The sequence below is a fragment of the Papilio machaon genome, chromosome 16 (genome assembly GCF_912999745.1).
Source record: "Papilio machaon chromosome 16, ilPapMach1.1, whole genome shotgun sequence".
Taxonomy (NCBI): domain Eukaryota; kingdom Metazoa; phylum Arthropoda; class Insecta; order Lepidoptera; family Papilionidae; genus Papilio; species Papilio machaon.
The window spans coordinates 1,711,864-1,725,157 of NC_060001.1; the positions used below are offsets into that span (position 1 = coordinate 1,711,864).

Consider the following 13,294-nt stretch of genomic DNA (forward strand, 5'->3'; position numbering starts at 1 on the left):
ATAACTAACAAAACCACTCCTTGCATTGAAAATAAGTGACGAAATTTAATATGGCAGTGTGAAACAAAAAGTATGCCGGCAGCTGAGGCCTCTTGAGAACGCTTGTGGATGCAGCACTTTTATTAATAACAATTGATCTTGATCAGAGCAGGGTAGGCGTCACTTTTAATGTACAACCAGTAAATAAATGTCGCGCCACACCAACAGCGATAGCTTTCACTTTTGCTCTTAATTTGTTAAGACCTAAAATATTTATAATTCGAAAAACTACCAGTAATGTAATCTCAAAGCTATTTTGAGGTTTTTCTAATTCCTTAGATTCTTAAGGCTTTTGTGGCTATAACTTTTTACAGATTCAATACACAAACAACTTATCCTACAATATCGTTACTGATTACAACGTCAATTTTAATATTGTGATACTACAATTAAGGGTTACGACACACAAGCCAGCACACACTGTTTTTTGTCTTGTCATGTGAAGTGGTTAACAACTTGTCGAACAAAACAGTGATGTCATCGCCCCCGGCAAGAATTCGGCATTTATTGAATGCACTAATAGAGCGCTTATGCACTTAATAAAAGGGATTGTGGCGTTCTTCAATAACCGCCCGTTTGCTGACTCGCTAATTGATCAATAAAGTGATAGACGCGGCAAGTGTTAAACGAAGCCTACGATTACTCAACATTTGTGTCGGGGAGGTCTATTACTTTTATTGCACATGTTGCTATTTATTGCTTCGTTAAATAATTATTTCAAGTTTTTCTTGTTCTTTCGAGTAAGAGAACGCAAGTTTAACGAAGCTTTATTGGAACGAAGTTCCTTATCGCGCGTTGTGAAAGGGGGCTAGACGGAAAAAATTCTTACGAAAAGTTGTCATGACACTTTTTGCTATAGTATGTTAACGACGAATGAGCGCTACTTCACCATGGCAACGACGTGACAATACATAATCATAGAAATAAAATGTACTTCTTGTGAAGACTTAAGTTTTTTATTTATAGAATAAACATTGGTTCCTTCACTAATTAATCGAAAGGAACTTCGTTCCATCCGGGTGTCCCTTGACACCTCTCAAGATTTTTTTTTTACACTTACGAACCGTGAAACTTTCTGTTTTTGGATTTTGTTTTTGTTTTGTTTTGTTGAAATTGTGTTTCTGGATTATAGAATAGCTAGAAAATCTCTAGTATAATAGCATTATGAAACCTGAGGACAGGTCTGTTATGTTTAATCTCGGAAACATTTCTAACTAAAGTATCTTGATGTTTTCAATTACACGCTTTGACTTTGCTTGCAGGCATTAACTAAGGTTGTCAATGTTGCAACATATTTTGCAATTTATAATCCGTAGTCTTACGTACGTTACGTACTAATATTCTAACTTAAAGCAGTGTCTAGAAGTTACATATTCATTACTTGTATCGGTGTGAGTCGTTTTTTTTTAACCAAATGAGGTTATCGATTAAGCTTTCCCTTAACTCATTTACGAGTATTAATTATTGTTAAATTTTCATGCTGTTCCTTTCATATTGGCCAGCAACTACCTACAATTCCTTAAGATTGTAACTACATCCATGGGCGTCGATGATCACTTCGGTGTTCGTGCCGCTCGTTTGCCCCCTTCTCTTATAAAAAAAAAACATGTGTTTTAGGCAATATTAGTTAGTAAACCATCACTTAACCTACCCTTAGTTTACTTGCTACCTTCTTTCTTTTTAAATTATTGTTCTTTCTCACCATTCAGCTAAACCATGCGGTTTGGTTTTTCGTAACGTCACGATTAGCGTGTATTTTGCGTAAAGAATTACATTTAAAAGTGGTTTTTTAACGTTTGTGGATTCATTTGTGGATTCATTCACAACACAATGTGTATAATTTAAACTACTATAAAATGAAACAACATGCAAAAAATTGGCTTAACAACCTAGACTACAGAGATTGTGAAAATCTTATAAGTATTGAAGAGTGAGAACTTAAAATGAAATAGAAAAAAAAAACATATTACAAATGTCTCATAAAAGAAAAAACTAGTTGCTAATTTATCTATTGTTATCTATCTATAGTTATACGCACATCTGACATATTCATAGGGATACATTCACACACCAACATTCCCACACACACGCACACTCAAACATACACAACACACACACACACATACACACGCACCAATCTAAAACACGTATGCAAAAAAAAAAATCGAAAATAAGTTAGTTATATCTTTTTTTTTTTTTAATGTTTGTTTTTTTTTTTTTGAAAATTTCATAAATGATTGTTTTCTTTTCTTTTATCACTAAATGTAATATTAATTTAATGATGATGATAATGGGGGAAGGGATTGGCTCCTGAAACACAGGGCTTTGCCCTAGTTCAGGAACCAAGGCTTCCACATAATTGTGTATATGAGTGTTACAATAAAGCAGTTATTTATTTATTTATTTATTTATTTATTATAACTTTTATCTGTCTAGACATTTTTTCTAACTACACTGTTAAGGTGACAACCCTAATATATTCCGTAATTGCGTGTGACATGCAAAACGCAACGACAAGCGTAGACGTCGCTCTCAACAAAGCGACTCGGCGCGTGTTTGCATTACATTTGCTTTGAATGAACTTTAACTGGAAGTTATTGTACTGCAATAGTAAAAATTACCAACCAGTTCTAGTTATGAACGTTCAATTAAATTGTGTTCTATATTTTATCTTTACACATAGTGCTTTGTGCCACACTAACAGAAGAGTTATTTAAGTATCTTTTCATGGATTTGTGTGTACAGCTATTCTAACACATCTATTTAAGTTACATTACACGCTGAGTTATGACTGCTTTTAACACAGCCACAATCTCATATGTATTCGCCATAGTACACTTAGAGTAATTTTACAGGTCTCGTCATTGCAATAAATTTAAGTTAAAATACTTTGTGTTGTTTATTAACGGTTAGAGTGTACGATTGTTATTGGCAAATGTTTTCGATCTGTTATCGAAAGTTTAATGGAACGATAAATGTGCAGTTTGCCACCGCATTTATATCGTCTAACAATTGACCGATGTTCGTACAAATAAACATACCACGTAGTGAAATATTACCATTGTTAAGTGCTCGTATAGTCTGTTTGACTTTCGATGGTGATGAAACATTTTGCTAAGTGTACAACCACTAATTGATTGACAGCTTTTGTACGCACGTTCACTTTACTTAATATCAATTCTTACCGTTGGTAACTGGGACCAAAATATCTGTATAGAACATATCGTCATACAATATAATATGTTTTATATGGGGATTTTGGACTCAGAAATCCATGGTTATAAGTCATCGTATTCATACCTTACTTAGAGCCTGCACAGTACTTACTTTGTACTCTTCCATGTATTAGTTCCCATACTTGAATTCACTCTTATAAATTTTATTAAGTTTGTTATGTCAAATATGTAGGTATCGCTGAGTTTGTTCACTGTGTAATGTATACACATCAAGCTTCTGTAACTATAGTATCGGGTTGCACAAAATGTTGTGACCGAAAGCAATTGTTTTGCGGTTTGGACACGTTTTTATTGGTTCTCTTGTTCCGGCTATAAGCTGTACAATAAAGTAGTGGAGCTGGCTATGTTGACAAAATAAAGGTGAAAAAAGTATATTAAAGTACATATAATTTCATGGACTACTTATCGAACTATAATATACTACTACTCTACGAAGATCAGACCAGGTGCCATTGACGAATTGCTGTATATCATATATTGTTATTATATATTGTTCATCATCATCATCATCAGCTCACTATACGTCCCCACCGAGGGGCTCGGAGTCTACCCCAAGTTAGGGGTGACCAGGCCATAGTCAACCACGCTAGCCAAGTGCGGGTTGGTTGACTTCACACATATCATTGAATTTCATTTTGCTATTGTTCGTTTTCGCCCTATTCTTATAATTTTTTTTTTTTAAATATATACAATCAATTTATACGTTACCAATTTATTTCCAACTAATTTGTACACAAATCAGATTAGAAATGATAAATAACACACCATTAACACCTGTTAAGCGTACAATAACATTCAATTAGATCGCTCATTAAAATCTGATATGTCGATGTACATTAAACCTTATACCAATAATATGATCCTTTGTGTTCTCTGACGTCACAGTTACAAACGGCCTCCCACTTCCTGTACATACCCTTTGTTGAATGAATACGTTTGATTAACTGCTTTTTAATATGTTTATTAGATTAGGTTATATATTAACGTCGCTAGAACACGTTGACTGTAAGTGCGATTGACCCAAAATATGTTATATATTTTGGGTCACTTACAGTTGCCGAAAAATTCACATAAATAGGGAATACTCCCTGTCTTCTCTATTTATTTTACTCTTTCTCTCTCACTTTCTCTCCCTCTTTCTCTCTATGTTTCGGAAAAATGAAACTGTGGTCAAAGTATTAATAAGGGTACTTCACAAACAAGAGAAATTAGGCTATTAGAAAATTTAATCTATTCTTTATAATGCACCTATGTTAAATATATATTTATAGACATAGTCTAGTTTTAAAGTCTATAATAAGATAATCGCATCTCCTCGTATGATTCAATAAAGCTCTTCGATATGCGCGTATCGCGTATATTTTAATCGCACTTTGCAAAGTAATCGCTAGCGTTTAATTTTACGAGCACTCCAGCAAACTGGTTCCCAGATCCTGTGGCGCAGCGCATTCAAATCGTATTAAGGCAATACTATAAAATGTCATAATATTTTCATAAGTCTCGAGGGCGTAAGAGTTATCTGCAAGATACACCTACATTTGCAATCTTTTGTAGGTTTATTTGTTATTTATTTATAATACAATATCTATACTCAGTACGTTCCTTTAGAATTATCATCCAATACAAGCTGTGAGATTACATGGACGAATTGAAGTTCAAAGGACCCTTATTTTTATATAACTGTATAAATTGAAAACAGCAGCACTGCAGCCAAACTGTTCTATTTGTTGTTATAATCACTTATTATAAACTTAGTACATATATTTACATTAACATTTAAATCAAACTTTTATATCTAGTACATCTCGTTGTTAACACTTCCCGCGCGATTCCCTTTTTTTACATATCTTGTTTCATAATTAAAAAGGCAAAGGTCTGGTGCCATTATGCCACCTCTTTGGCAGAATGTTTAATTCTGCAAACAAAAACAAACAATACTTTTTTTCATATTGATACCAGAAAATTAATGACTACTCGGCCCTACCGTGGTACGTATAAATATCATTCAATAAAACGACTGTAATCAGTATGCATAACGTAACGTAACTATAATCGATTCGAGATTTGTTATGCGGCCGGTAACAGTGTTAAAACGGCTATTAATAATATTAAGAGATCTTTCGTACCGATGAGTTATTTTCATAGCTCAAAGAGTTATTAATGTACCGTTTTATTAAAGAATAATACAGTTAATAGTATTTTATATTAATACTAAAGTATATGAGTCTAAAGAAAGTAGATTTAATAATCTCGGTAGAATAATTTACGATACCAATTTTATAACAAAGTGTCAACAAATCTAAGTTTTCTAGACATGCACATGTTTTAGACCCACATAATTATTTTTATTAATGCAAATTTTAAATATGTTACATTTAAACAAAATAAGTTCATTTCAATTTCACGTAAAATAACACAAATACTCCTTAAGAACATATAACTTGTAGATGTTCCTATGAATTTAAAGTTCAAAGTAGTTTAGGGTGTGTTTTACATAAGATAAGACAGAGGTCGCTACGGGCCACCAACGCACCGGTTCTTCCAGAATCCATTAAGGCTTATCCACAATATCCCAACGGTAATATCTAACATTACGATTAATCTATACGACCATTCTCGATGGAAATTAATTCAATACTGATAGAGGATGTTTATAGTCAGTACTGCATTCATTTTAAATGTTATTAACTGGTGCAGCATCGATAGAGTTATTTAATAGTCCCGTAGTTACACTATTACTAAACCTACAACTGAAGCTACACTAAAGGATGTTCTTAGTGGTTAAGCGACTCTGAGTATAGTAACCTTGAGGACGGAATTGTGGCAATACATTTAACATTTATCAATCTTAATGTTAATTTTATTTGGTTGTTCCCGTTGGGCTTTTTTTGATTCTATGGACTCAATCAGCCCAATTGGAAAAAAATTGAGACAAACAATAATTTTTACTACTTTCTAACAATTTCAATATTAAATGAGCTTATGTCGAACTCACTTTTAATATTCAAGGTGACATTTTAAATATATTTATGGTCCCTGTAGAAAATGTTATCACATGAAGGCGTGAATGGCAAGTAAACGTATACCTGTAATTTAGCAATTGTGTTGTCAGACGACGCCATATATCTTGTGTATTACGTTGTTGGTAAGGTTTTTGCTGCCGGCGGTCGCACTTCACCACTGGCGAATAACGTAATGCTTTAAAATAGCACTTTTAGGTCAACTGTATTTATGCATTCCATAACAAGTTACAACTGGCTCTAAGTTTTCATCTACACATCTATATATATAATAAACTTGGAGTGTCTGTATGTAATATCGAGAAAAAATCATACTTCGCAACGCAAATATATAACGTGTGAGAAATCGCGAGCGACTGCTAGTTTTCAATAAATTTAAGTACGTTTTAACAGTAGACAAATTGATTGACCGACTCCGTAATTACCGGCTTAATATTTCAAATATAGAGTACATTACAGTAATACCATCTCGTGGTAAATTAAAACCCTTTATAGCTACCTCGAACCCAGAGCTTTATGTCTTTATTCAGCGCTATTAATGATCAGTTTAACATCTTTATATCATTTATACGGCGTACTATGGGGTCAAAGTCAACATTACTTTGTTTATTAAAAAAAAACCATTGAGACATTGTTCTTTTCATACAATCGCCGATCCCCGTGCGATAGGGAGCTATTTATACGTAAACCAACAATGAGCAACGATAAGCGAGCCTCTATCATACCATCAAATGGTTCATGGCTAATGCGACACAAGCCTTGACACCTGGCATTGTTTGTTAAAAAATATATATGAGTAAAAAACTTGAAGTGATATTTCCTTAGTAGTAGTTAGTAAGTTTTCAAAACTTTTAAATACTCGTAATAAACGACAAGACTAGAAAAACTTTCCTGTTTCTATAGGTACCCTTTCGCAGTAGGGCTGTCGCTTATTCGAGTATGCAAACTCGTAAACGGTTTTGGCTACGGTTTTAACTTTGTTGTCTTCGGATCAGTATGAGTGTTGTGAAACACTACACAAGCCAAAGGGTATGGGTAATTTAAGATTGATCGTCGTTTCTTTTTCATCGACAGTTTTCGGGTCTGCGTTTATTGGCAGCCCTATTCCGTAGTGATTACATTCAGGCACCGTAGCAGCCGATCGTGAGCGATGGCCAATAAACTCTACGCGCCCACTTGAATTTTAAACTACACATTTTTCATATTAACGCTATCTATGTGGGTGATCGGACACCCTGTCGAATGTTTGAGCGACTTCATTCTCTGTTCTACTTTTAGTAATATTTCGACGATTTTAAAACTTATTCAACATGAAATAGAGTTCATTTAATTTATGGTAGGATGTGTATGTATTTGTATGAGAGTTGTAACGTCTTGTTCATGTACTACATAATAATTTAAAAAATTACAAAGACAAATTACTGACTTGAGTCTGTCGTTTGTTATCATAAAGTAATAAATCTCCGTCCCAAACATATTTTATGTCCAAATTATCCTTTTAACTTATTTAAGATGTAATACTTTTAGGCTTTAGGACATGATTAGTATTCTGTTCATATATTACTTACTCCCAAATTATGCTCCCGATTAGATGTAATTTGATTACGATTTTTTGAATAATAATTTTTAAGCCCTAACATGCAATAAATAAATATGTGTAATATATCGAAGGGTATCTGCTCAAAATAACGTGTGTACTTGTGTGCACATAAGACCGTATGATATATTTGTTTTTAATGACAATGGAAATAAAAACGAACGAAGGATATTACATCAAATTAAATCAGAGCGAGACGTGACGCGACTGCGAAGTCCTCAAAATACTCGTAAACACTCGCCCTGAAGATGTACCCCCGACGGGTCCGAAATTAGTCGGTGCCGTCACCGGACAATCATACGTGAGTTAAGCCGTTCTTAATTAATTTAGGTTATTATATCATTAGATTAATTCAGGTAAATATTACTTACCGTGGGTTTCTGAGCTTTTCTTCCCTTTGACAAAATAGAGATAGCAATGTTTTAACGGAGATTTGGGTCTGAGAAACCCGGTGTGGCACTGACTTAAATTATCAAGTTAAGTAAGCCGATGTTCTAAGCGACAATAAAATTAAGCATTAATGAGACAAGAAACGGCGGCCGTCGACATAAAGATGTTATTCCAATGCTATTTAATGGCGTTTAAAATAACGATAATTGCGATTGACGACGGTGAAAAGGTATTTCTACAAATATATTGTATTTAAATGTATTTGTTTATATTCGACTAGATTTCACAAACGTAAACTAAATGATAAAACTACTTTATTCAAAACTAGCTTTTACCCGCGACACCGTCCGCGCGGACTAAAAAAATGCACACAAGATAAAAAAGTTCCTATGCCCGTTTCCTAGTTCTAAGCTACCTCCCCATCAATTTTCAGCTAAATCAGTTCGAACGATCTTGAGTTATAAATAGTGTAACTAACACGACTTTCTTTTGTATATATAGAATAGATATTATTGCCTGACTGAGGAGGGGTTTTTCTCAGGTATGTTTGTTGATAGATCAGTTATGACTGCATCTAGTTTTTACGGTATGATGAAATTTGAAACGATATTTGATTTCTATTCGTATTTTTTCCTGAAAATTATTATGGGGATAAAGTTAACCGCATTTTTTCACTTTTAATCGTACTTACTTTAATGAAAATAGGATAAAACCTACTTTTTCGAATGCTTGTTTCTTTTTGCGATTTATGTTTTATATCTGAGGCTATAATGATATGTTTTCTCTCGTCATTCTTAATTGCCTTAACCTTTCAGTGAACAAGTTTCCTTCCCGTCTTATAATCACTAAATTATTGAGTTCCTTTAATATGCAAAACGCGAAAAATAAATATTTTACCATTTTATAAAAGCAACAGGTCGTTAGGGCAGCCAATTTTGCACGGAGGCCTTGTATAATGTACAATTATCGACTGTAGCTAGGGTAACCATGAATTTTTACATTCTCATAAATTAGCTTCTTTGGTGATAAAAAACATTGTTTTATCGTGTTATAATTTTCTAGGAAACATATTTTTTTTTATTTAAAGGTAAATATTTGCGTAAATCAAATACAAAGAAAATTATGAAGTAAAAAAATCTAAACTTCCCTTTAAAAACTCTTTGCTTGTAATAAAGAAAAAAAATCAACTTTTTCGTTTTTTTTTTAAATCTCGGATTTACGTATAAAATTGTTGTCACCATAAAAGTTGCGTATAACTTGTTTTCGCCAGGCATGGAACGCCACCGCTTGATTGGATGATTGACGTGCTGAAACAAAAAAGCATGCCAAGTTATCGCAGTATAATAACATAGTCGCACGAAAAGCAAACAAACTAAGTATTAATATGCGAGCTTACGGCAAGAGTTCAGATTATCGGTTACTTTGTTAACTACGACTATGGTTAACATAACATGCTAGAAGGGTTTTCTATTTAGATGATGATACCTTAGGCTGTGTAATTCCAATGCGATGTTCTCTTCGATTTTTTAATAAGTAAATTAAGTTTCAAAGCATGTGATAGATGATAAAGTCGTATCAAATGTTAAGTACAAATTAACTTTACCAGGATGTTAGGAAATAAGGGATTGAAATAAATATACTACTAATCAATCAGCCCTAAGTCGTTCAATGCTGTACGTAAGCCTCAATGGATACCCCAATAATCGCCACAATAATATGTCCAACTCATCATCCAGCACACTCCAGTAACCTTCACCAGATCATTGCTGCAAAATACTGAGACAACTAAACAATAAATTTTGAAATCACTCCGCTGGCGCAACGATCCATAATCTTGGATCTTGGTCTTGGTCTTAACCTAGAACACAAGACAAAGCCACAGTCGCTTGTCCTGCGCCATCTCCTGCCAGTAACCGCTTAAGTAAACCAATTTAAAAATTCCACCGAAAATGGTTTAATAATTGGAGAGGACAAGTCATTCGCTAATAAATGTTTTCAGTGAGAAAATATTAATTGGCTCGCAATTTATTGCTCGGAACCGGTCTGGAGCAAATTATAAAGGATAATTATTTCGCTCCGGGCGATCCATCAGTCTCACGGTTCTGCACGAAGCCGAAGTACTTAGAGTTATTTGCGTTTATCTAATGCATTTGCATAATGGTCTCGAAGACGAGGTGTGAAGCTATGTGTGTTCCAATGCCAGATATTTACTGAAGCTTTGAGATGTCTTCGCAGGAGTATTGTTTTAATCTGAATTTATGTTTCTTGATATCGTAACGTAACACGTTTCACGAGTATCTTTGTCGAGCTAAAAGATAGAAACAAAACAAAACAAAATCAATCCTAAAAAATATTTACAGCACTATATAACAACAATAAAGTGAAAGATAAAGTGTAAACGATTGTAGACTTATCAATGTTTTTAGAGCTTGATAATAATTTAATAACTCAAGTATTATCTTACTATCAAATTAAACTATCTATAGTACTACGGTATACACTAGCTTTGTTATTAAAATTTCATAATTCTTCTAGGTCTGCAACCCGGATATCGACTGTACACTGCCAGAAAACAAATGGAGATACATAGAAACCTTCACATGTCAGGAGCGGGATCCTAAGCTGCTCAAAGAAATGCGACTCTCCTTCCCTAGTGGACATTCTTCCTTCTCTGCGTATACTATGATTTACTTCGCGGTATGTAACCTTGTAACTTGATAATAATTAATAAAAGAGAGTTATAGAAAACACCATTAGTTATGTAGTTCCCTTATTCCATCCTTCAACAACGTAATATAAATTACATTTTTATCTAAAATGTACAAGAAGTTGGAGAAATAAGCACTAACCAAATCTTAGTAATTCCGAAGTTCCAATTCTTTGTTCAATAAGCACTTCAATATAACTGCCGCAAACAGATTCTACACCAAGGACTTGCTTGCATACATATTAGTGTTCAAACTGGACTGTATACTTCTTTAGTGAAAGGCATATTGGTTTCTAAATGAAACATGGAATCACTATATCCAGTATTCGTGCTTGATTTATTGTTAGCGTACTGCCTATCTCTGGTTATCTAGATTGTGATAAAAGCGACCGGAGGCTGTAAGTTATGCAGCCATGCATATGCAGATTGGACATCCATTATGGTAATGTCCACTCAATGTTTTGTGTTGACAGCGCCGACGATAAAGTATCATTAAATTTATCAAGTATCGATTATTCATACGGTGTTTTGTATGACATTTATAATCGAAGCCTAGTAGAAAACACAAACTTAGCAGTATCAACCGAAGTACACCGCTAAGTAGATGCAGAAATTTTCACACCGATTTTTTTTTGTATACAGAGTAGTTTCTGACACCTTGGTACTTTTTCTGTTGAACCTTATGTTTAAAGTAGCTTTTAGATCCGCACCACTAAGCTAAAAACTACCAGGAGATAATAAAATCGTTGGTATCTCTTCTAACCACATTATGATACCGTTTACGGTCATACGTTTACGTTTTACAGATATACCTACAGAAGCGTTTCACGTGGCGTGGCTCTAAGCTGCTACGACACAGTGTGCAGTTTCTTCTGCTCATGATGGCCTGGTACACGGTGATGACGCGCGTCTCTGACTACAAGCACCACTGGAGCGACGTACTCGCCGGGTTTAGTATCGGCCTCATCTACGCCGTTGTTATTGTGAGTACTGTTTTGAGACGCAACGCATCTCTTGCAGCTTATGTTAACCTGGTATACCTTGATGTATTCTCTCACCTTTGTCTATGTTTGTCTGCTGCATCGGAATTAAAAAAAAAACTTACAATAAAACTATTTAACTACCAAACTACTTTTTTATGAAAAGTAAATAAGTTACTTACCTTGTTTGTTATTTCTCTTTATAATTTATATAAGCAATCAGTTTATCGATAAACAACCGCAACAACCGTATTCGGTCGGTAGCCACGCATAAATTATAGGAGTAACTGAATTTCTGCAATTTGCTTGATAACCCATGTCGGCCATATTTGGTATGAGAAAGCAACAACTCGACCAATGGTATTTAATTGATTATAGGTTCATATCACGTTCCGTCTGAGGTACGAAAAGTTTATGGAGTTTGACCAATTTTACATTTTAAATAGGACTTAATTATTAAATGTTAAAAAAAGGCCTTGATATTCGATTTAAAAAATAATCAGCTGATTGAATCTTAACACACGTACGATATATTACAACTTTTTAAACTGTCTAAAACATTTAAAGGTAAACAAGCCAAACTAAACTCTACAGCATACACAATAAAGTTCAATTCTTTCACAGTACGCATTCGTGTCCGATCTACGTAAGACATCGAGACGTCAAACGAACGTACACAACAATGAATTGCACGGGAATGGCAACACGCGTGCTGCCGGCTGGCCCGTCTGACTGCCGGCCGAGGATCAGCCAGCGGAAGAAGAACCCTGACACCCGCCCAACGTCTCGTGGATATCACACGAGTACGTTGAAATACAGGACAGATAAGTCGGACTATTATTATATGTGTGAGAAAGTGTGCACGCCTCGAGATACTTTGGTCTTCCTGTATATCTTCGTTTGGGTTATTTACTATCACAAAATCGTTTAATAGTGACTTAAGCAAGCCCTTAGTGTAGTTTTCTTGTACTAAATCAAGCTTAAGTGACTCGCTTATGATCATTAATCAGCCTGTTCCATGTATAAAGTCTGCAAATGCTTATAAAAAAGCGTAGAAGGTAGCTAAATATGGAAATAGAACTTTTTAAAATATTTTAACGCTTCTAGCCATAATAATTGATTGAATTCGCAGCTTTCTATTTTGTGTTTCCACTGCACAAAAACATATTTTTATCTCTGTATTTATAAGGTCAATGAGATGGATAGCAACATGTTTTTGGACAGGTGTTTCGTCAGTGAAAACGCAACATTTGATCATGGCAGCTCACTATATGTCAAAAATTATTTATGAATGAATGAATGGTTGTGAAGAAATATATAAATGT

General features: G+C 34.3%; 1 protein-coding gene across 1 annotated transcript in view; it reads left to right on the forward strand.

The window, feature by feature from the left end:
* LOC106715769 (putative phosphatidate phosphatase) overlaps positions 1-13,294 on the forward strand; it is a 60,031-nt gene extending 46,737 nt beyond the window's left edge. Inside the window, exons 4-6 of the mRNA XM_014509119.2 lie at positions 10,818-10,979; positions 11,796-11,972; positions 12,594-13,294. Of these exons, the coding sequence (XP_014364605.1) occupies positions 10,818-10,979; positions 11,796-11,972; positions 12,594-12,701 (447 nt within the window). The 3' untranslated portion in view covers positions 12,702-13,294. The remainder of the gene's footprint in view (positions 1-10,817; positions 10,980-11,795; positions 11,973-12,593) is intronic.